At 39.1% G+C, this 24043-nt stretch overlaps 1 protein-coding gene across 1 annotated transcript in view; it reads left to right on the top strand.

Moving 5' to 3' along the window:
- The window catches only part of LOC116267852 (vacuolar protein sorting-associated protein 36), a 31381-nt gene extending 7708 nt beyond the window's left edge, over positions 1 to 23673 (top strand). Inside the window, exons 2-8 of the mRNA XM_031649781.2 lie at positions 20294 to 20494; positions 20947 to 21040; positions 21107 to 21164; positions 21351 to 21420; positions 21654 to 21789; positions 21877 to 21961; positions 23391 to 23673. Of these exons, the coding sequence (XP_031505641.1) occupies positions 20294 to 20494; positions 20947 to 21040; positions 21107 to 21164; positions 21351 to 21420; positions 21654 to 21789; positions 21877 to 21961; positions 23391 to 23448 (702 nt within the window). The 3' untranslated portion in view covers positions 23449 to 23673. The remainder of the gene's footprint in view (positions 1 to 20293; positions 20495 to 20946; positions 21041 to 21106; positions 21165 to 21350; positions 21421 to 21653; positions 21790 to 21876; positions 21962 to 23390) is intronic.
- Positions 23674 to 24043: the final 370 nt, after the last annotated feature.

Raw genomic sequence — 24043 nt, 5'->3', positions numbered from 1 at the left:
AGTAGGCAAGATCTCGGCTTCTTCAACCTTCTGACGGATGAAGTGTTGATCAATCTCTATGTGTTTGGTGCGATTATGTAGAACGGGGTTGAAGACAATTTTTATCGCACTTTGGTTGTCACATAGTAAGGATGACTGAACAATAGGAAGGCTGAGTTCTCCAAGCAAATGGCGTAACCATGATGCTTCAGCTGTCCCAGCAGCCATTACTCTATATTCTGCCTCAGTGCTTGATCGAGCAACTGCGCGCTGCTTCTTACTGCTCCAACAAATGAGATTAGAATCAAGAAAAAGACAGAAACCTGAAACTGATCGTCGATCATCGGGATCTCCTGCCCAGTCTGCATCGGTATAGGTATAAATGCAATGTCCAAGCGTAACATTGGGGCCTCTTGAGTAGACTAGTCCATCTCCAAGAGTAGCTTTGAGATACCGTAAGATTCGCTTAGTGGCATCCATATGTCCTTCCATGGGTGCATGCATAAATTGAGAGATCTGATTTACAACATATACTATGTCTGGGCGTGTAAAAGTGAGGTATTGTAACGTACCAACAATGTTGCGATAGAATGTAGGATTGGGATATGCAGCAGTTCCATCAGAGGCAGTTAATTTAGTGTTGAGAACACTACGAGTGGTTATGGGTTTGCAATTAATCATGCCTGCCCTGTTCAAAATATCAAGAGTATACTTGTGCTGCGTAAGAGTCAATCTATCATCTGTCCTGTCAAGTTCAACACCCAAGAAGTATCGTAATTCGCTGAGATCCTTCATCTTGAATTCTTGCTTCAACATATCTTTAACATAAGATATATGTGAAGTAGAATTTCCAGTAATAACAATATCATCAACATAGATAAGTAACCAAGTGGTAGCTTCCCCGGTATGGTAGATAAATAAAGAGTGATCGAGAGAGCTTCGAAGAAAACCAACTTGTTGTATATGATGAGAAAACCGATCGAACCATGACCTAGAAGCCTGCTTCAACCCATATAGAGACTTGTGTAACTTACATACCCATTTTTGAGGATCATGTGTAGCATAGCCGGGAGGTTGCTCCATGTATACTTCTTCCTTTAGAATCCTAGGAAGGAAGGCATTTTTGACATCCAACTGATAGAGAGTCCATCCATATGAGACTGCAAGAGAAATAATTACGCGGATCGTTCCCATCTTGATGACCGGACTGAATGTTTCATCATAATCTTCCCCGTATTGCTGAGTGAAGCCTCGCGTCACAAGGCGAGCTTTATATCGATCTATGCTACCATCAGGCTTATATTTCAGTTTGTAAACCCATTTGGAGCCCACAACATTCTTACCATCTGGATGAGGAACAATCTGCCAAGTCTGACACTCATTCAAGGCTGCCATTTCCTCATTCATAGCTTCAACCCAACATTTTTCCTTACTCGCATGTTGATAACATTTTGGTTCCACCTTTTTGCTGACTTCTGTCATAAAAAATTGAAAATCCAAGGAAAATTTGTTATAGCTCACCCATCTATCAATAGGATGTCGTACGCGTTGTGACTTACGTGGAGGTGCAGTAGGGACTGACCGCCGAGAATACACTAGGCCTGAGAAGCGGTTATCTATAGGTGGATCATTGGGCTGAGAGGATGAAGGCAGGTTGTCCAAGAAAGTGGTGCTGTCCAAGGAACTACTGACAAATTTTTCGGGCTCATCAACAACTTGCTCTCTCTGCTCAGGCAACATTTCCATTCCTTGTCTTAAAATTTCAGCATGTAACAAAGTATCATATACCTCATTTTTGTCATTGAGTGTCACAGAAGACGCCTTTGGATCCTATAACCTGCTTTCATAAAAAACAACATGCCGTGAAATATGCACACGCCCAGTTTTAGGATTGTAACATCTATAGCCCTTGTAATTTTCTGCATACCCCATAAATCTGCATAAAACAGCACGATCTTGAAATTTGGTCCTTAAGGAAACATCAATATGCACGTAGCACACACATCCAAAAACACACAATTCCTCATAATCTGGCTGTTCTTGATGTAATAGAAAGAATGGTGATTGATGTAATAGAAAGAATGGTGATTTTCCATCAAGCAAAGCCAATGGCAGTCGGTTTATAACATGGACAGCCGTATGAAAAGCCTCGGTCCACAACGTCATAGGTAAATCTGTGTCATGCATCATGTTGAGCACACTTTCAACGATATGCCTATGTTTCCTTTCAACAATTCCGTTTTGCTGAGGTGTATGCGGGCATGAGATTTGTCTAGTGATCCCATGATTTAGTAAGTACTCAGTAAATTCGTTTGAAATAAATTCACCACCACCATCACATTGAAAATGCACAATATCACTGGAGTATTTATTTCGAACCAAGGCATGAAATTGAATGAACAAGCGGAAAACTTTTGATTTGTGTTTCATGAAATGGATCCAAGTATATCGGGAATATGAATCAATAAAAATGACATAGTATCGACTCCCGGAAGAAGAAGGAATTGGAGCGGGCCCCCAAACATTGGAATATATAGTGTCAAAAACCTTTGAAGCTCTTTTATTGATTAATTGAAAAGGAAGGGCATGACTCTTACAGATGTGACAACTCGAGCACATGCTGGACTCACTAACTGAATTCAGATTGGACTTATCTAAGAGTTCGTCTGCAACATGACTCCGAACAAAAGACTGACTACAATGAGCTAATCGACCGTGCCAAATGGACGACTTATTATACTCTGCGACATTAACTTCACTATGTCTCGGAGATGAATCTGAAAGGTAAGGTTTTGACATCTTTGGAGCTTCTTCAAGGACATACATATCTCCTTTGTGAGTGCCCTCAGCGAATGTCTTCTTGGTTCGAGCATCCTTGACATAAACAGAAGATGGTGTGAATTCAACAGAGGAATGAGTATCATCAATAAGTTTGGGCACTGAGATAATATTTTTCTTGACATTTGGAACAACAAGGACATTCTTTAATGGTATGGAAGAACGACCCATAGATATTTGTGCATTTCCAATGTGCGATATTGTGTGATGGGAACCATCTCTCGTGACAACTGAGCCTTGATCTAAATAAGGGAAAACACTAGAGAGATTACGTGTGTCACCAGTAACATGGGCTGTTGCTCCAGAGTCCACATACCATTCTCCTTGCTCATTTTGTTTCAACTGGAGTTTAGATAGGGCTGTCATTAAAAGCTGCTGCACGTCTGCTGAAATATTTGATGTCACATTTGAGCCGGATGATGATGAAGCTGACCCTGTTGCTGCCTTGTTCTCACGCCTGATCTGGTTATTTTTGTTCTGACCGTTGTGCCAACGTTCTGATTTTACATGCCCTCTTTTGTTGCAATAGAAGCAAGTAGGAACCCTTCTAGGCGTGGTAGATGTAGTATTCATGCCTGGTGGTTTTGGGAGAATACCGCTTCCCATTCCTGCCTGAGGAGTCCAAGGACGGGTGCGATTCCCTTGCACGTTGCGTGTCCCTTTAATCAGTACATTGTGGCTGTTGGAAGAAATCAAGTTCTGTCGCTGTACACGACTAGCTTCGTGCTGAAATAACTTGGCCTCCAGATCTTCAAAGGATGGGAGGACAGGTAGAACTTCCAAAGCTATGCAAAATATGTCAAAATCTATTCCCAGTCCACTTAAAGCTTGCTGCACCTTGTCCTTGTCGCTGACCGGATGTCCAATAACAGCAAGCTGGTCGCTTACATTTTTTTATTTCATTCAAATATTCCAAAACTATACGCGTCTTGCGCTTGATGTCCTGAAACTGCCTTTTTAATTGTAGAAATCGTGCTTCCGATACTTGAGAGTACGTCGTGGCAAGCATAGACCACAACTCTAGAGCTGTTAAATCATCATCAACGCCTCCCAATACTTCCTCTGACAGAGTAGAAGTAATGTAGGCAACAAGGGACTGGTCGTGAGCCAGCCAAACTTCATACTGAGGGTTGTTTTCAGTAAGAGTTTCATATTCAAATCTGATCTCAGTCCCAGCCGGCGTCCCATCAGCTTGATCTGCTACTACAGTCCTCTTCACTTCACGGTCGATGTACTTTGGAGGCGCTGGAGTGGTGCCATCGATATGTCCATAGAGTCAATGGCTCTTAATAAATGGGACTATTTGACGTTTCCAAGTCATATGGTTGTTGTGATTCAGTTTTTGGGAGATAAGTTGGGAGAGGAAACTGGAGGATAAGAGAGGAATTTCGCTGGTCCATGGCTGAATAACGAGAACAAAAATCGAAGAGGAATAATGAAACGGGTTTGGTTTGGAGTTTGGACAGAACTAGGGCAAGAAGGATTAGAGGATTATGTGATGTAGAAATTAAATGGAACACAATTAGGGTAGATAACACAGAGGTAAAATTTAGGGGAAGTACCGGAATTAGGGAAAATCACGCCAGAAATAGGATTTAGGGCAAATCATGCCAGAAATAGGATTTAGGTCAAATCACGCCAGGACTGAATCCACTTACCGAAGGACGATGCTGAACCTGTCTCTGATACCATGCAAGATTTTCCAGAAATCTGTGTCTCTCCAGCCTGAAACAAGAGTGATTGAGTAGAGAAGGTAGAAGCCGATGGAAGAGAAGGTGCAGTTGGCGTTAGAGACGCCCTGCAATCCTTAATCACTGTTATATTAAGATAACTAATCAGATTACAATAGTTTGTACAAAAATATGTAAAAAATTACAAGTATGCCACCGCCTAGTATATTGGGGCGTGTGGATATAAAAGAATTGGATCGGGTCTGGACAGACCCGATCCTAGGCGCACAAACTTCACAATAAGATTGGAATCAAGGAAGAAATAATAACCTGAAACTGATCGTCTATCGTCTGGATCACCTGCCCAGTCTGCATCAGTGTAGATGGAAATGTTATGTGCATTCAAAATAGTTGACTATCTTGTGTAAATGAGTCCATCCCCAAGAGTAGCCTTGAGGTAACGCAAAATGCGTTTGGTCGTATCCATATGCCCTTCTGTGGGTGCATGCATAAACTGAGATACTTGATTCACTGCATACACTATGTTTAGACGTGTAAAGGTGAGATATTGCAGCATGCCAACTATACTTCGATAGAAACTAGGATTTGAGTTTGCATCAGTCCCATCAGATGCATTCAATTTTGTGTTGAGAACACTAGGAGTATTTATGGGCTTACAATTTGTCATACCTGCTCTATCCAAAATATCAAGAGTATATTTATGTTACATAAGAGTTAATGTGTCACATTTTCTGTCAAGCTCAACACCCAAGAAATATCGTAGTTCGCCGAGGTCCTTCATCTTGAATTCTTGTTTCAATACCTCCTTAACATGAGATATATGACATGAAGAATTTCCAGTAAGAACTATGTCATCTACATATATGAGTAGCCAAGTGGTAACTTCACCTGCATGATATATGAATAAGGAATGATCAAGTGAACTTCGGAGAAAACCAACCTGCTGTATATGAAGAGAAAATCTAGCGAACCATGAGCGAGATGCTTGCTTAAGCCCATACAATGATTTTTATAGTTTGCACACCCATTGAGTTGGATCATTGGTAGCATTACCTGGGAATTGTTCAATGTATACCTCTTCCTTTAGAAAGTCATGAAGGAAAGCATTTTTAAAATTCAACTGATATAAAGTCCATCCATGTGAGACTGCAAGAGAGATGATAACACAGATCGTTCCCATCTTGATGACTGGACTGAAAGTTTCATCATAATCTTCCTCATACTTCTGAGTGAAGCCTCTAGCCACAAGACGAGCCTTATATCTATCAATGTTGCCATCGGGTTTGTATTTGAGTTTGTAAACCCATTTTAAGCCCACTACATTCTTACCATGTGGACGAGGAACAATCTCCCAAGTTTGACATTCATTCAAGGCAGCCATTTCTTTGTTCATGGCCTCGACCCAATATTTGCTTTTGCATGCATGCTCATAGCATTTTGGCTCCACCTTTTTGTTCTATTCTGTTATAAAAGACTGAAAATCCAAAGAGAAATTATCATGACTTACCCATCTATCAATAGGGTGCCACACACGTTTTGATCTACGTGGACAAGCAAGGACAGTTTCTGGAGCAGTTGCTGAAACTGATCGTCGAGTATACACTACTCCTAAAAACCGAGTAGGTGAAGACATGTTGTTGGTCTGAGTAGATGAAGGTGTGCACGATATTACTAGAGTAAATACTCAGTAAAATCATTTGAAATGAACTCACCACCACCATCACATTGGAAATGCACGATATTACTAGAGTATTTGTTTTGGACCAAGACATGGAATTGAGTGAACAAGCGGAAAACCTCTTATTTGATTTTCATGAAGTGAATCCAAGTGTAACGAGAATAAGAATCAATAAAAACAAGATAATATCTACTCCCGAAAGAAGAAGAAATAGGAGCAGACCCCCAAACATCAGAATATATGGTATCAAATAACTTCGAAGCTCGCTTATTTATTGACTGAAAAGGGAGAGCATGACTCTTACAAATATGGCAGCTTGAGCACATGCTAGACTCATTTACTGGACTTAGACTAGACTTTTGTAATAGTCCGTCTGCAACAAGACTTTGAATGAAAGACTGACTACAATGTGCTAAACGACCATGCCAAATGGATGGCTCATCATACTCTGCTATATTGACTTCACTATGACTGGGAAAAGATGAATCTGAAACACAAGACTTGGACACCTTTGGAGGTTCTTCAATGACGTACATGTCTCCTTTGCGAACACCCTCAACGAATGTCTTCTTAGTTTGAGCATCCTTGACATAAACAGAAGGAGTAAAATCAACAGAGGAATGAATATCATCAATAAGCTTTGACACAAAAATGATATTTTTCTTGACGTTTGGAACAACAAGAACATTCTTTAAAGGAAAGGAGGAATGAGCCATGGATATGTGTGCATTTCCAATATGTGATATTTTGTGATGAGAACCATCTCCTGTGACAACTGAGCCTTTTAAATAAGGGAGAGCACTAGAAAGCTTACTTGCGTCACCGGTCACATGGGCTGCAGCACCAGAATCCACATACCATTGTTCTTCTTCATCTTGCTTAAGATTGACTTTAGACAAGGCTGTCATTAAAATCTGTTGCACATCAGAAGGAATGTTCGATGCTACAATCGTGTTCGATACAGTTGACCCTGCTGCCTTATTGTCACGTCTGACTTGTTTCCCTTGTTTCGAGGGTTATACCAACATTCTGACTTCACATGACCTCTCTTATTGCAATAAAAGCAAGTAGTATCCTTCTTGGTACATTTGCCTGAGCATTTGTATTTAGCGTTGGAAGAATACATTTCCCCATGCCTGCCTGTGAGTTCCAAACCCTATCACGGCTTCCTTGCAAAGCATGGGTCCTGGTGACTAACACATTGTGACTGCCAGAAGGAAATAATTCTTGTCGTTGTACACGACTTGCTTCATGTTTAATCAATTTTGCTTTCAGGTCTTCAAAAGAGGGAAGAACAGGTAATACCTTTAAAGCAGTGCAGAAAACATCAAAATCTGACCCCAAACCACTCAAAGTCTGCTGTACCTTGTTCTTGTCACTGACTGGGTGCCCGATGATTGCAAGTTGGTCACTGACATTTTTGATTTCATGTATATATTCCAAAACTGAACGTGTTCCTAGCTTGATATCCTGAAATTGCCTCTTGAGTTGTAGAAATCTCGCTTCTGATACTTGAGAATACGTGGTAGCTTGTACATTCCACAACTGAAAGATCATCATCAACACCCGCCAGAAGAAGACTTCTTCTGATAAATGGAGGTGATATATGCTACAAGGGATTGATCATGTGCCATCCACGTTCATATTCGGGATTAATTTCAGCAACGGTTTCTTGAATTTGCCTTGCAGCATTCTTTACCTTTCGCTTGATCCATTCGGGTGGCGCAGGTGTGGTGCCATTGAGATGCCCATAGAGACGGTAACTCTTGATGAAATGGACTATTTGACGTTTTCAAGTCAAATAGTTGGTGTAATTCAACTGTTGGGAAATGAGTTGAGAGAGGAAACTGGACAACAATATGGAAGAATTGCGGTTGTGATGGTCCATGGTGGATTTTGAGGCTAAACGTATAAGGATGAAGACTTATGGTAGGTACTGGGTCACGATAGCAACCAAAAAAAACAGCGAATTTTGGATTAGGGCAGAGATCAAGGATTTTAGGGTTAGGTCAAAGATTTTAGGGTTAGGGCAGAAAAACAGAAATTAGGGCATGGATTTTAGGGTAGGGCAGAGATCAAGGATTTTAGGGTTAGGTCAAAGATTTTAGGGTTAGGGCAGAAAAACAAAAATTAGGGCAGAGAATCTTACCGGACAATTTCAGTGGCAACAACCTTGCTCTGATACCATGTAAGATTTTGAGATATAATGCCAAACCACTGGATGGAATCTTTTGTAGATGCAAGAGGAGAAGAAGAAGAAGAGGTGACTGCACGTGCAATAGAGAGAGGGAAAAGAAAAGAGGGCAGCAACCGTGGCCCTTCCTCCTTGTCTTTGATATAACCTAATTTATGTTACAAGTAAATACAAAAAACAACAAGTATTTACAGGTATGCCACCGCCCATTATGTTTTGGTGTGTAGGTAAGATGGATTGGGTCTAGGCAGACCTGATCCAATTCGTACAACCTTAACAACTAGGACTGTGTTTTTATACCCCTCAATCTAGTTTAGTGAGTTAATTGCCGTTTCAGTTCCACAATACCATAGAAGCATGGCATCAAGGTGTGGAGGGAACATATCAAAGAACCAAACATACCTTCTTCTGTTCGGGTCTGAAAAGAGTTGCAAGAGTGTATGTCAAGAGCTGTCCCACATGCCAAAGGCACAAGTATGAAACCCTCAAGCCTGCTGGCCTACTGCAGCTTTTACCAATTCCCTCTTGCATTTGGGAGGGTATCTCGCTGGACTTTATTCATAGTCACAAAAACATGATATTTTTTTGGAAAAACATGTAAAAAACCCAAAATTTTGACTTGCCGCAGAAAAACAAAAAAAAAACATTTTTTTTTTCAAAAATACAGTCGAAATGAAAAAAACATGTTTAAACGCATTTTTTTGCATCTTTTTTGATGTGTTTTTTTTTTGGACAAACAGTGGCATCATTTGTAATTTTTAAAAAAATTAATGGTAGATGCAGAATAAATGTAATAAAAATTGAAAGTTAAAAGTTAAAAAGCCTGCATCAACAAATAGGAAATCAGTCGACGAAGAAAGGGGAAAAACTCATCGGCATTTTAGGTTTTGTAAATTTCTGACTTCCGACGAGTTTCTCCCTTGGGTGATTTCCGGTGAGCGGTAGCGTCAACGGTGGTACTTGCCGACGGAAAGGTGCATTTTCCAGCACCCAGCAGACCTCCGATTGCGAAAAGCAGCCACAGCGGCCGGATTTGATTACAAACGATGGATTTTTCACTGTATTTGTGTTGGATTTTTTAGTTTATTGTGCATTGGCTTTTTGTTGGTTGTTTTGGTCTTTTTATGCTATGCATTCTGTCTGTTAGAAACTCTGCCCGTTAGAAACTGAGCTATGCATTCTGTCCATTAGAAACTTTTTAGTTTTTGTTTTTGGATTTTCTGTGCCTTGGAATAGTTAATGCGTTATGTTTATTTCTGATTTTTTCATTTCTGTGGAATCCATATTTTGTGCATAGCCCTTCGGCTGAAGACTGATTTTTTAGTTCGACGTTTCAATTCTATAGAAGGGGTTAATATACGATAACTCTATAACTTAATAATAGTTAATATTTCATACTTTATAGACGTGATTCAATGTTTGGTGAATAAATATTATGTTGTTGTGCATAGCTATTCAGATAAGGCCTCATTTTCTTGTCTTTGTTTTACTTTTATGATTTTATCATTTATGAATTATGATTTTTTTTAAGATGAAATGAGATTTATGGTGTTACGTTATGTACTTTTTTTAATGTTATCTTATTAGTTTCTCATTTATCTTTTCCTCATTTTAGGATTTTTTTAATTTTTTTTTAAATTCATTTATCCGATATCTAGGCATAGTTTGCAATCCATTTTATAATTATTCTCATTACCCCTCGTGGGCAAATGACCCCACAACAAAGGAATTGTACGATTCGTATTTTTCATATAGAAATCTCTGATCAACGATAGAACAAGGTCCATTTTGCATCATATCTAACTGATTCCTTTGTTCGGACTGAAGAAGCAATGTCACTCGATCATTATCAAATTGACTGCATTCTGTCCGTGAGTATCCCAAAGCATAAAGAATGAGTAAGATTTTGAATGGTTTGTTTATATACAAAGTGACATTACAATCTTCTTTATGTTGTCAGATTAAATCAGTTCGTCACTCATTCAGTGAATGATAAATCACTACAAGTGAAGGAGATACAGGGTTTAAATAATGAAAGATCCAATATTTCAAAATTGTTTTTCCTATTTTTTTCCTTTTTTTTCAAGCTCTACCCGAAAAAAACCTCGCCGTTTAAAACTCCGAAATATTTTTTGTGACTATGATGTCTTTATTTAGACTGGGCATCGGGCCGGCGCAACCCGATAAGAGTCGGGCCGGGTCACAGCTCGTAACTGCAGCCCAAGCCCGGTCTGACACCTGAAATTCGAGCGTGCCTGGCCTGGCCCGTTAAAATGAAAAATATGTTTTTAAATATAAAACAATACATAAGTATAATTAATCATAATAAAATATATATCATAATATCATTATAAAAATAAAAATAATACTAAAAAAACATATAGGGCCGAATCAGACCCCGTTGGGCCAACCTGGGTCCCGTCAGACCAACCTGTGATCTCTTGTGGACAGTCTTTCAGCTAAAATGCATGGAAAACAGGGTGTATCACATTCCCCTCTGGCAGCTGCAGTTCATAGGTCAGTGGCCCTATCCTGCGTATTACTTTGTATGGCCTTACTTAATGGTTGAGAGTTTGTTAGGTCCTGTTGGGGAGTTGAGTGCTGCTGTTTTGTGCAGCCTGTGTAAGTATACCCAGGAGTTCACCTCATGTTGCTGATTACGATGCCTGTGATTGTATTGGATGATCATTCTGTTTCAGGCCTGTTCCAAGTGGTGCTTCAAGTCTTGCAAAATGGCATCTCGGCAGCAAAGATGAAGGTCCACTGATGCTTCCTTGGCAGTGTCAGGTTGATATCGTCTGATATCGGGTGGGAGCCTTCCATAAACAGCTTCAAACGGTGTCAACCTGAGAATTATATGCTTGCTCAGCCCACGACAAATAGTCAGATCAAACTTTTGGTTGTTGCCCTGCAAAGCATTGAAGATATGTCTCTAAGTATCGATTAATCACCTCCGTTTGCCTGTCCGTCTGCGGATGATATGCTGTGCTCATCTGCAACCTGGTTCCTTGCAATTGGAAGTACTCCTTCCAGAAGGTGTTCAGAAATAAAGGATCTTGGCCACTGGTTATGGACCTGGGCATTTCATGGAGTCTGCCCATGCTGTCTTGGAATGTTTTAGCAATAGATTTGGCTGAAAGGGTGAGCAAAAGCAATGAAATGGGCATATTTCGACAGTCTATCTACAACTACTAGAATGACTGATTTTCCATGGGAGGATGGCAGACCTTCGACGAAGTCCATGGAAATATTTTCCCACACCATCTCCGGTATGGGCAGAGGCTGCAGGAAGCCGGCTGGTCTCATGGTTTCATACTTATTGCGCTGGCATGTATCACAGTTTTTAATGAAGTCCTGAATATTTTTCTTCAGGCCTGGCCAGAAAGGTGTCTTGCATTCTTCGGTAGGTTCCCTCCACCCCGTCGTGCCCTGCCACCTTGGAATTATGATAATGGGTCATAAGCACCTGCAGTAGCTCCATCTCAGGTGGAATGAAGATACGTCATTGGAAATACAGGTAGGGGTCCTCCCAATGATATACCCATAGCACCTTAGGGGATCATTCCTCAAACATTCCCTAATCTCTTGCACTGATTGGGCATTTTGGTGGCTTTGTCGAATCTGGTTCCACAGCTCGACTTGAATATGAGACAACGTTAAGAGGGCAGACGTTGGCATGGCTGTGGTAGTGGTAGTGTAAGTGGCAGTAGCAGTGGCAGCCCGGGACAGGCCATCTGCTGCTGAATTCTCCTTTCCTCTTTGGTATTGTATCTCGAAATCGAATCCCATGAGCTTCAAGACCCACTTCTGCAGGTAGCTGATAAATTCTGTTGCTGTAAACAATATCTCAGGTTACTATGGTCAGTAAGAACAGTAAAGCGTCTGCCCATCAGAAAATGTTTCCACTTGGTACTAGCCAACACGATGGCTATCAATTCGCTCTCATATGCTGACCTTGCGGTGAATGCTACCCCCATGGCCTTGCTGAAAAACGCGATGGGGTTCTGATCCTGATTGAGAACAGCGCCCACCCCCATGTCTAATGCATCAGATTCCACGATGAATGGCGCTTGAAAATTTTGGCATCATGAGGACTGGCGCAGACGTTACTGCCCCTTTTATTGCAGTGAAGGCATCTTCGGCTTGCCGTGTCCATAGGAATTTTCCTCTCTTTGTCAGTGCTGTTAGGGGTGCCGCTGGCATCCAATACCCCTTCACGAACTTGTAGTATCCAGCAAGTCCTAAAAAGGTCCTCAACTCTCAAACAGTTGTAGAAGTCCTCCTATCTCTCACCTTTGAAATCTTCTCCTCCATTCTCACCTGCCTGCAACTAATCATATGCCCCAAGTAGGCTATTATGTTGCCCTGAATGAACAGTTAGACAACTTTTCCCTGAGTTGATGCTGGTGCAGTAGAGACAGCAACCTCTTTAGATGTTCTACATGGTCCTCTTCATTCCTGCTATATATGAGTATGTCGTCAAAAAAAAAAAAATACTAACACATACCTGCGTAGGAGTGGGGTGGGGGGGGGGGGGGGAGGGGGGAATATGTCATTCATGATTGATTGAAAAGTTGCTGGTGCGTTGGTCAGGCCAAAGGGCATGACCCTGAATTCATAGTGTCCATCATTAGTATGGCAGGCTGTTTTTGGGACATCATCCGGAGCTACCCTGATTTGATGACAGTCTGCGTGCGTAAATCCAGTCTTGAAAAATTAGCAGCTCCATGCAGTTCGTCCAAGAGATCGATGATAATAGGGATTGGAAACCTGTCTTTGATCGGTACTGCATTTAGGGCATGGTAATCCAATGCAGAACCACCAGTTTCCATCCTTTTTTCTGAACCAACGAGGTGAGTGAGGCAAATGAGCTATGGCTAGGTTGAATGATACCCTGCTCCAACATCTCCTGCACTAATTCTTCCAGTGCTTGTCATTGTGTTCGGCTGTAGCAATGTGGTTTCAACCTGATTGCTTCAATGCCTTGCTGCAAGATGATACGTGGTCACTCGCACGGGGGGGAGGCAGGCCAGTAGGAGCAGCGAAGATCTCCATGTAATCGTGTATCAATTTCTGCAGCCTTGAAGGGTTGATTTTCGCTCTGTGAAGCCACTCCTCTCCGGTTCTCCTATCCGACTCGATTGCCTTCATTAACAAGAATGAAGCTGCTGACTACTTCATAATCTTGAGTGCAGATTCCTCAACCACTGGATTCTTGGCCTTAGCCTGTAATGTAAATGGTCCTTGTTCCCTCTTCTTGAAGTGAATTTTCATCCCAATAAAGTCCTAGACCACCTCTCCTAGACCTCGTAGCCAGTATATACCCAACACCAGGTCTGCTCCAGCCATCGCCAATGTGAAGAGGGTTACGGTAAACCTGTGTCCTTGAATTTTCAGTATTTCTTTACTACACTTCAGCGTGCTTCCATCTCCTACCACCACATCGAATGCTGGTTGTCTCTATACCACTCAGCCCAGCAGCTTCGTTGATTTCTCAGAGATGAAGTTTATGGATGGATCCCATATCCACCAGCACATTCATTGTTTGCCCACACAGTCGCCCCTCTACCCTCATTAATTGAGGCACCTCATCCCCCATCAAGGCATGCCAGAAGATCTCAGGCGATCCATCTAGCGTCGTTTTCCTGTTTGCCTCTTCCTCCTATAGCGTTTCTTCTTCATCTTCCATTGCATCCCCTTGTTCGACCAAATACATATGAAGTCATCCGCATGTGTGCCCAAGCGCCTAGGGTTTGTCGCAATGGAAACAAACTCCCTTTCGGCGCTTCTCCTTGATCTGCTCCGGCGTAAGATGCCTGACCATTGATTTAGAAACAGGGGATGAGCTAGAACACAACAATGCTTGGTGATTTACGAATCTTTCTTGGAGTGGAGATTGATAGGCACAATGATCGTCTCACATTGACACAACAAAAATACACGTTGGATCTATTGGAAAGACAGGTATGTCTAATTGTAAGCATGTTGGAATCAAAGACTAAGTGCTCAGGACGAGAAGTTATATGAAGATTCTACACAATATCAAAGCATTGCTGGGGCACTCCAATATCTTCCATTCACTAGACCAAATAATATTTATGCTGTGAATCAAGTATCTCAATTTATGCATGCATCTAGAGATACTCACATGGATTCTATCAAAAGAATATTAAGATATCTAAAAGGGACAACAGGAGATGCCTTAGCTTATGGTAAGAGTGGAAATATAACTGTTGGACATCAACTTATGGCATTCATAGATGCAGATTGGGCTGAGATCCCGATCAAAGAAAGTCTATTTCTAGTTTTTGTATTTTCATTGGACGTAACCTTGTGTCTTTGGAGTTGTCGAAAGCAAAAAACAATGGCAAGATTCAGCACTGAAGCTGAATACAGATGTATGGCTGCGGTACTGTTGAAGTTACATGGTTAGACATTTGCTAGAGGACATTGGAGAAAAGATTAAAATATCAATGTTAATGTGCGATAATCAAAGCGCTATTAACATTGATTTTATTCCCATACAACATGGTCGAACAAAGCACATTGAGATTGATCAACATTTTATTAAACAAAAAGTGGAAGACAAGGAGATTCAGCCTATTTATGTTCGTACAGATGAACAAGTCGCAGACTTATTTACAAAAAGACTAACAAATCAACGATTTTAATTTCTAAAAAGCAAGTTGTACATGGTGCAAAACCATGTACAACTTGAGGGAGGATGATAAGATGTTGGATCTAGTCTCATCCATATCTAACATCTTATCATCCTCCCTCAAGTTGTATATGGTTTGGCACCATGTCTAACTATATCTGATCACATTTATCTAGGTAGGGTCATGATTGTAATTTTTGTAATTGTTTCATTCGAGACTCTAGATTATTGTGTTTGCTTCATTCTAGACTCTAGATTATTGTGATTGCTTCATTCTGGATTCTTGTAAATTGTGTAGAAGGATCATTATATAAATGGGTTGCGTGAGACTCTAAGCACTCACCTCCCTTCCTCATTTCTTTTTCTTGTTCTCTCTTAACCTTTCCTTTGCTGAAACTAATCGTGGGTTATAGTTCGATACTCAAAATCTTATAGTGGAGGCCATGGCTCAATATTCAGCTTCGTTAGAAGAAAGAGAAATATTATGTTGCTTTTTGCACTTCCATGGGATGAGTGATTCCCCTAAAAAAATGCAAAATCAAGTGGTTGAGCTTTTGTCATTTGGATCTCCTCCCCAATCAGCATCAGTATAAACAATTAAGTTTAGAGAGGAAGAAGAAGCCATAAATACTCTCTTATTTATTGTCCCTTTGATGTATCTAATGATGGGAAGAATAACTCTCTTATGAACGGTTGACGGAGCATGTTGAAATTGATTTACTGTATGAACCACATGAGCAATATCGGGGCAGGTGATGCTGAGATACATTAAAGATCCCACAAGCTATCGGTAAGGAGTAGGATTTGTAAGAGGAACTCCATCATTAATCTTCATTTTGCTTCCTATTGCTTTAGGAGTTTCCGTAATTTTATCATATGTTATACCTGACTTAACAATAATATCTACAGTAAACTTAGTTTGTGATAAAAAATAGCCTCTAGTGGAATATGTAACCTCAATTCTCAAAAAGTACGTTGGGAAACCCAAATCTTTCATTTCAATGTTTTTTTTTATAGTAGGTTCTTACATTTTTTAATTCCTTCTTTGTCTCTACTTGTAATGATCATGTCATCAACATATAGTAGGAGGATTATGATACCTGCAGTAGTATTCTTGACAAACAAGACAGTGTCAATCAAACATGAATGGAATCCATAGTTAGAGATAACAGAGTTAAATCAATCAAACCAAGCTTTAGGGGCTTGTTTGATACCATATAGAGCCTTCTTAAGTCTTCAAACTTTTCCTTGTGGAAGTCGCAAACCTCGTGGTGCATCCATGTAAACTTCTTCTGTAAGATCTCCATTTAAGAATGCATTTTTAACATTCATTTGATAATTGTTCCAGTTTCTAATAGATGCTAATGCAATAAGAGTCCTAACAGTAGTCATTCTAGCTACATGAACAAATGTCTCTTCATAGTCAATTTCATATTCTTGAGTATATCCCTTAGCAACAAGCCTAACTTTTTATCTTTCTAAAGATCCATCACTTTTTGTTTTTACTTTTTATACTCATTTGCATCTAATTGTATTTTTTCTTATAGGTAAATCTTGTATTTCCCATGTTTGAGCTTTCCTCAAGGCATTTAATTCTTGTAACATAGCATTCTTCTACTTAATATAATTTGAGGCTTCACTAAATGTAGATGGTTTAAACTTTAAAGTGAGAGTGAATGGCAATGATTCTAGCTCTATATGTTGGGGTTAATGTTTCAAATGACACAAACCTATTGGGTTGCCTTCTTCTCAGATTTTCTTCATTTGAAGTAAATTCTTGTGGAATTGAAGATCAAGAGTTTCATGGTGTTCTTCTTCACCTATGTTTTGTTGCCAGTTTCTTCTATGATATGTAATTATGTCTTTGGATACTCCATCATCATTTCTATCATTAATATTACTATCGTCAATATCATCATACATTTCATCATCAAGTTGGGAGAGATACTTGAATAGAAAAGAATAATCATTGTTGTTTTGTGGTTCTCTACATTTTTCAAATCCATTTTCTTCATTAAATTTTATATTTCTTGAAACTATGATTTTGTCTTTGATTGGGTCATAGCATTTATAGCCTTTTTGTTTCTCAGATAATCAATAAAGGTTCAATAACCTTTGTGAACTCAGATTGTAAGTCTTGTCATTTAAAGCATAATATTTGTATCCAAAAATTCAAAGTCGATTGAAATCAAGCTCACATTTAAATAATTTTTCAAAAGGAGTCGTATTCTTTAAAACTTTTGAAGGCATTCTATTTATGAGATAAACCGAGGCAAGGGCTGCAGCCCAAAAGTTTGTAGGTATATTTTTCCCAATAAGTAAGGTTCTTGTTGTTTGTACCATGTGTCTATGTTTTCTTTCAAAAAGTCCATTTTGTTGAGTGATTTTTGATGAACTATTCCATAGTTTTTCAAATAACTTTTAAATTCATTTGAAATATATTCACCTCTGGAATCGGTTCTTAGGATTTTTAATTTAGCATCAAATTGTGCCAAGTTGTGCAAATTTTTGAATGAACAAGCTCAAAGCGCATAGAAGTAAAGAAACTTCTTTGTCCAGAAGATAAGGATTTCATTTTCCTATGTATATAATTATTACATTTAAAATTCTCAATACAAAAATCCTTGGTAAAAGTCATCAAAGATAATTTTTTAATGTTTGGATGCTCTAATATTTGATGCCAAACATTGATGTCAACATTTTTGACGTGGTTACAAAAGTTTTCTTTGGGAATAAATAAATTGTTCATGTAGTGAAGATCTCCCTTTCTAAAACCTACTCCAATCAGTCTATCGGTTTGGTGATCCTACACAAAATATTTACTTGGTGAGAAAAACTATATCAAAACAATGACTTGAAATTTGAGAGACAAAAAGTAAGTTAAGATTAAGTTTAGGAACATAACTAACTTTTGGTATGAAGAATTTTTGTTTTTCTCCAAATTCTTTTTCAAAATTTTCAACTCATTGAACATTCAAAGTCATTCCATCGGCGGTAAATACATTTGATTCCTTTTTTGCTTGTTCATACTTGGTCAAAAAGGATATATTAGGTGTCATATGAAATGAAGCACCAGAATCTAAAAGCCAAGGGACCATACCAGAAGTGTTGGAGGTGGATGTCGTTGTTGCTAGAACTCCGAAATTTGACTCCTTTATCATAGGTTGAAGAGCCGTCATAATTTGGTTCAACATTGAGGAGATTGACGCAAGATCACATCCTTCATTTTGAATATTTGCAACTTTCTTGAGAGCTTGATCAAATTCTCTAGGGTTGCCCACCTTGAGAATGTAAGCCTCCTCTATGAAAATTTCCTCCATAATTTTGTGATCGTCCTTCATTGTTGTTCCCCTTCAATTTTGGGCAATTAGGTCTTATGTGACCCAGTTCATGAAAAAAATGACAAACCTTCCTTTATTTTGATTTTTAAAATGAGGGGGTCTATAAGTTCTAATGTTGTTTTCAGGTTTAGAAGCGGCTATAACTTTGTCTTCTTGTTTGGAAATGAAAATACTATTCATTTCTTCTTTGGATAAATTCATTCTAGTCTCTTCTCCACTTAATTGGGTAAGAAGTTCATGAATAAGTGGAGAAGAAGTCAAGGACAATAGGTCTGATCTTATTTGTCCAAATTCGGGTCTTAGCCCTTGAAGAAAATTAAAAAAATCTAAATTCATCAACTTTATCTCTTCTAATCGCGTGACATTTGCAAACCTTTTCTAGTTTAGGGCTAAGTTGATCTAACTCATTCCAAACACTAGAGATTTTCATAAAGTAATCTCTTACATTTTTCTCTCCTCGTTTGATATTTTGAGTTTTTAAATCAATAGATACTTCCGGACCATGTCTTTTTGGGTAAACATTCCTTTGAGGTATTCTCATACCTCACTTGCCCTCTCATAGTACATGAGGTTTTGGGCAATTATAGGTTCGATGCTTTCATAAATCCATTCTTTAATTCTTCAGTTCTTGATTTCCCTCATTTAGTTTCTTATAATATTCATTAATAGCATTTTGTCTTTCTACTTTATCCAATTCTTTCTCAATCTCATTTTCTAGTTTAGCTAACTTGAGAGAAGGAGGAATGGACATACCCCTTATGAAGCTCCATAAGCATTTTCCTTTGATGTGTATTTCCAAACTTTAGCCCATAACGTATAGTTAGTTCCATCGAGCTTGTATGAAGCATGAAAGCTCCCTCCTTCGATCGAAATTTTGGAATCCTCCATGAAAGCTGCTATAGAGGACTAAGTAATACTTTGGACGTTTCACCGAACAGTTGGTGGATGATGATTAGCTGATTTCTTCACATTTAGAGAAATCAGTTTCAAAAACTGAGGCTAGAATAGCTTCAGACCATATTCTGCCTAGAATTGGATGTATACTTTGGAGTGCAGCAGTAAACCAAGATCAAAACAGCTGAATGTTGAGGTGCTGTTTAGGATGAATATCCTTTCTCAGAGGTGCAGCAGAAAGGAATAGAAGATAACTTAACTTAGAAGCAGGCAGTCTTTGAGAAGATTTCACATACAGGTGGTGCGCAACGTGAGAATGATAGCGACGAAGAGGTAGAAGTCTGATGATTCAGTCTTCAGAAATAGAAGCAGCAACCCAACTTTAGAAATCCTATGAAGAATCAGCCCAACAGGGCTATGATACCATGAAAATGTGACTTCAACAGTCACTAAGCAGAAAATAGGCACCAAGGCCAAGTGGGAGAATAAGGATCCTTTAGTCAATTACTAGAAAACTGCTGTTCATAACAGCCTTCTTTGTACAATGAATAGTGAGATTTTTATACAAGAGAAGAAGGGGAAGCCTAGAGAGAACTAGCCATTGGACTAGTTCCAATTATATACATTAAAAAAAAAAAAAAACTTAAAAAAATCAAAATCATGATTTCATTTTACAGAAATAAGGTTAGAAAGGTATTGGTGTTTTGGGACGGAATTCTTTAGTTTTTAGCTTTATTTAGGTTGAACTAGGTCATGCTAGTATCAAGCATTGGGATGGGTAATACTTGTAAAATATGCATTTTGTAAATCCACTAGGTTATTGTCATACACTGATGTACAACCTGCCCCAATAATTGGCTTTGTTATATAATTATACTTTCGAAAATTTTCTGATTTACAACAAAATGGTGGTAAAATCTTGTTGCTGGTTGTGCATTTATTATTCTTTTTCCACCTTATAAAAAGTGTAATAACTGGGAGCTGTTTCCATTTTGTGGCTGAAAACTATTGTGCATTCAGGGTAAAGCTAAAGAGATGGTCTTGCTCGCTGAGAAAATGAGAGTAAAGCTTTTAGCAGGTCCATCTGCTACCAATGCATCAACCGACGAAGAAATGGGTTCGAAGCAGGACATGCAAGATTGGCTTCTAAGCGTTGGAATTGTGTCTCCTGTTACGAAAGAAACAGCTGGTGCTCTGTATCATCAGCAACTATCTCGTCAGGTATTCTCTTAGGTCATTCTAATGATCATCCTCAAGTTGTGTTGTCCTCTTTCCGTAGTTGAAATATGGATAATGTGATCCTGTATTTTACTGTTCTTCTACTCTCAGACCTTTTTTCGGGCAGTCTGAATGTTTTTGGCTGAGTTATGTCGTTTGGGTTCCCATTTAAATCTCAAAGAAGCAGGCTTGGTGGGCTTAAAATATGAGCTCAAAGTGCCTTTATGAAACTGCTGTGGGACCTATGAGGTTTACACTTGTGTTTCCCTTTTATTTGTTTACAGCCCCAATGATAGCTGTCGTGTGGCTACAATGTCATGTCATGTTAACTGCTTGGTCTTTATTGATTCTTCTTCTCTCCCTGCCGTCAGCAGGATCCATTATGTATGTTGCTCACAGTGTACATTTGGTTCAAATATGCCATCTATTTTCATGTTTAATTTTTTGTTCTGCAGTTGGCAGATTTTATCAAAGGGCATCTGGAGAGGTCGGGAGGAATGGTTGCGTTGATAGATGCATATTGTCTCTTTAACCGTGCTAGAGGAACAGGTACTTGTTTACTACAGCATTTTTCTTAGGTGTCTTTTCTCCATTCTAATCGGCCACTCCTGGCAGAGTTAATATCTCCAGAAGACATGCTACAAGCTTGTGCGATTTGGGAGAAATATGATGTGTATGCACACCAGAACCTTACCTGAACTCGCATTCAGGTTCCTATGCTGCTATTTTGTCTAGCAATTACTGTGGAAAAGGAGACAATAAAGAACTTCATGTTCTTATTTGGATCCAAGTATGTACACATTTTATGCTGAGAGGCAATGTGTTTTGTTCTTATTATTGTGTCTTTTCCTATTTGCAGTCCTGTAATGCTCAGAAAATTTGACAGTGGAGTCAAGGTCATACAGAACAAGACGCACAGTGATGAGGAGGTACTCCTCGCACTAACTTCGAAAATTCTAGTGAAGGGTTTATTTGAAGATCTTTTTTGGTGCAGAAGTTGCTGGAGTAAACTTTTTCACATTTAATATTGTCATTCTTTTTTACTGCAAGAAGTTATTTATGGATTATTATATCCCATATGTTTTCCTTTTGCTGTCCCAATTTTGTGGTACTTTTTCTTCCTTTCAAAGCTCTCAACCATTGCGTATTCTGTCCAACTTAGGTTTTTGCCAGAATTGAAAGCCTTGTGGTAAGACCTGATGCCCTTCGATTGGGGATAAGTGCAAGTGATGCTGCACGAACATTAGGGATTGCTCCTGCATTGGCAAAGGAGCATCTTGTTGCAGCTGAAAGTAGAGGTTGTACATTTACCTATACTGCGATGCCAGTCAGCTTTTTATTATCTGTATGCTATGGGGTTGCTTATAGGTGTCTTTATTTTGAAGGTCTCCTTTGCCGAGATGTCAGCCATGAGGGCCTTCGCTTTTATGTTAATCTGTTCAAGGAGGTCCATTCAAATGATCTTCACCCGTAAGTTCCACAACTTATGCTTCTTTTTAGTTGTGGAGGTGTCATCTGGCATGAACATTCTGTTCTATCAAGAATGATTATTTTGTTCATCTTTTCTTGGTTATGTACATTTGCTGTTCCAAAAGTTATGTCACAGATTCTTCGAAAAGGGACCCAGACCTTTATCGACACAATGCAGGTTTGGACGAGGGTGTGGCTCTGACACAAACCTGGGCATGGTCAACACACGTTTGTTGTTGACCAAACCCATTTCTTTTTTTGGCAAAAAAATTTCTTTCCCTCTTTCTTTTCTCCTCTCTTCTTATCCTTCCATTTCTTTTCTCCTTTTCTCTCTCTTTTTCTTCCCCGGCCATTCTCTCTCTCTCTCTCTCTCTCTCTCTCTTTCTCTCTCTGACCAAGCCTCTTTCTCTCTGACCAGCTTGTCATCCTTTTAAAGGACGACAGGCCTGTCTACCTATTAAAAGGAAAACAGGCTGTCATCCTTTTAAAAGGACGATAAGGTCTGCCACTATTTTTAAAAAAAACTTTATTCAACGTAAAATTTAAAAAAAGGACTAAAATGACATTTTTAATGAAATTTGATTTTCAGCCAAAAATATACTTATTATATTGTTTATTAATTAATTACACACACACTCTCACACACTTACACTTACGGCACATGCACCCAGGTAGTTCTGAAGAATGCTTGCTCCTGCACCAGCTCCCACATCCCACACCCATGAGACAACCAAAAGTAACTACGAGATCTCTGTGCCTTGCCTGAATTAGCATGACTGGGTCTCTGCACTACATGTTTGTTGCTTTGACATAAATTTGTGATAATTGTTTTCTATATGTTAGTGCTAATGCTTCTAGTGCAACAGTGGTGACTTTCTCAGAAACTAAACTAAGATGGAATGCTATTTATTCTTTTGAAAGTACATTTTAATACGTTCATTATGATGGACTAATATCAAAGCCAATTTATGTGTATTTAAATGAGACGCCTGAAGCCCGTCCAAATTAAATTCCTCATTTCAAGCTTTTGATTTATTGTAATTCATGATTTTTCATGCACATTGTTATGAAGAAGAAGACTTTGGATGTGCATCAATTTACAAGTTATTAATCTTATGCAGCAATAGTGAATTCTTATAAATGAAGTCTACTGGTTTGATTGGTGCTCTGCACAGTTTCTGTTGTTTTCTGATTTTGAGGTTCTTGGTTTTGTTTTCTGATTTTGGCCACAAGGACACGTTAGAAAGCTTAGCATAGATTTTGGCATTCTATTATGTTTATCATTACCTTGTTTTAAAAATTTAAACCTTTGGGTGTTGAATGGAACCTTGGATGAAGTTTCACTGTTTTGAAGGGTCAAAAAAGGAGCTTGATTAGAACATGTTTGAGGTACTTTTGAAGTGCCTTTAATGTGGAAATTATATTGCAGGGAGAAGCACTCGAAAATGCTGGAGGCGTGGGTCTCTGCTACCTCGACTGTTCACTGAGGTCATTGCTGTGGCATAATTTTTGAATTCCAGAATTTTGTTGGTTGGTGTACGAACAAGTTTATTGCAGAATGTACTTGAACGGACAGACTGAAGTATTACTACACTGGTCCCACATCTTTCTGTGCTGTGGTGAATCTGTGAATTATGTAAAATTTATGTGAAGACACCAGGAAGGAGTTGTAGAATTTCAAAAGCTTTTGCCGGGAAATCCTTATTAAGGATCCTGCTGATTCTTTTGGTGCAAGTTTCCATTGGGGCAATAATTTTAATTGTTATCATCTCAGTACAGGTCTTCAACAATCTAGCGAGAAGTGTGGTTTTTCAGAGGGCAGTGTCAAAATTTCAAGGGTTAGATGAGGCCAATGTGTTGACCAATTTGTGTTTTGTGCTAATTGTTGAGGGTCATTATGTTGCCGTGACCGCAAGGTTCAATCAGAGAACTACTTCCTGTAACTTACTGGGCACCCAAGGGCGGAAAGATGTGCACAACAATCTGTGTAATGCTTCTGGGAGTTGGAGCTTCTCGAATATATTAATGTTAAATTGATGAACAAGAGACAACCTCACTCACTGAAACATCTTGGTTAGCATT

The sequence above is a fragment of the Nymphaea colorata genome, unplaced genomic scaffold (genome assembly GCF_008831285.2).
Source record: "Nymphaea colorata isolate Beijing-Zhang1983 unplaced genomic scaffold, ASM883128v2 scaffold0001, whole genome shotgun sequence".
NCBI classification, from domain to species: domain Eukaryota; kingdom Viridiplantae; phylum Streptophyta; class Magnoliopsida; order Nymphaeales; family Nymphaeaceae; genus Nymphaea; species Nymphaea colorata.
This window is presented reverse-complemented; position numbering and strand designations above follow the sequence as displayed.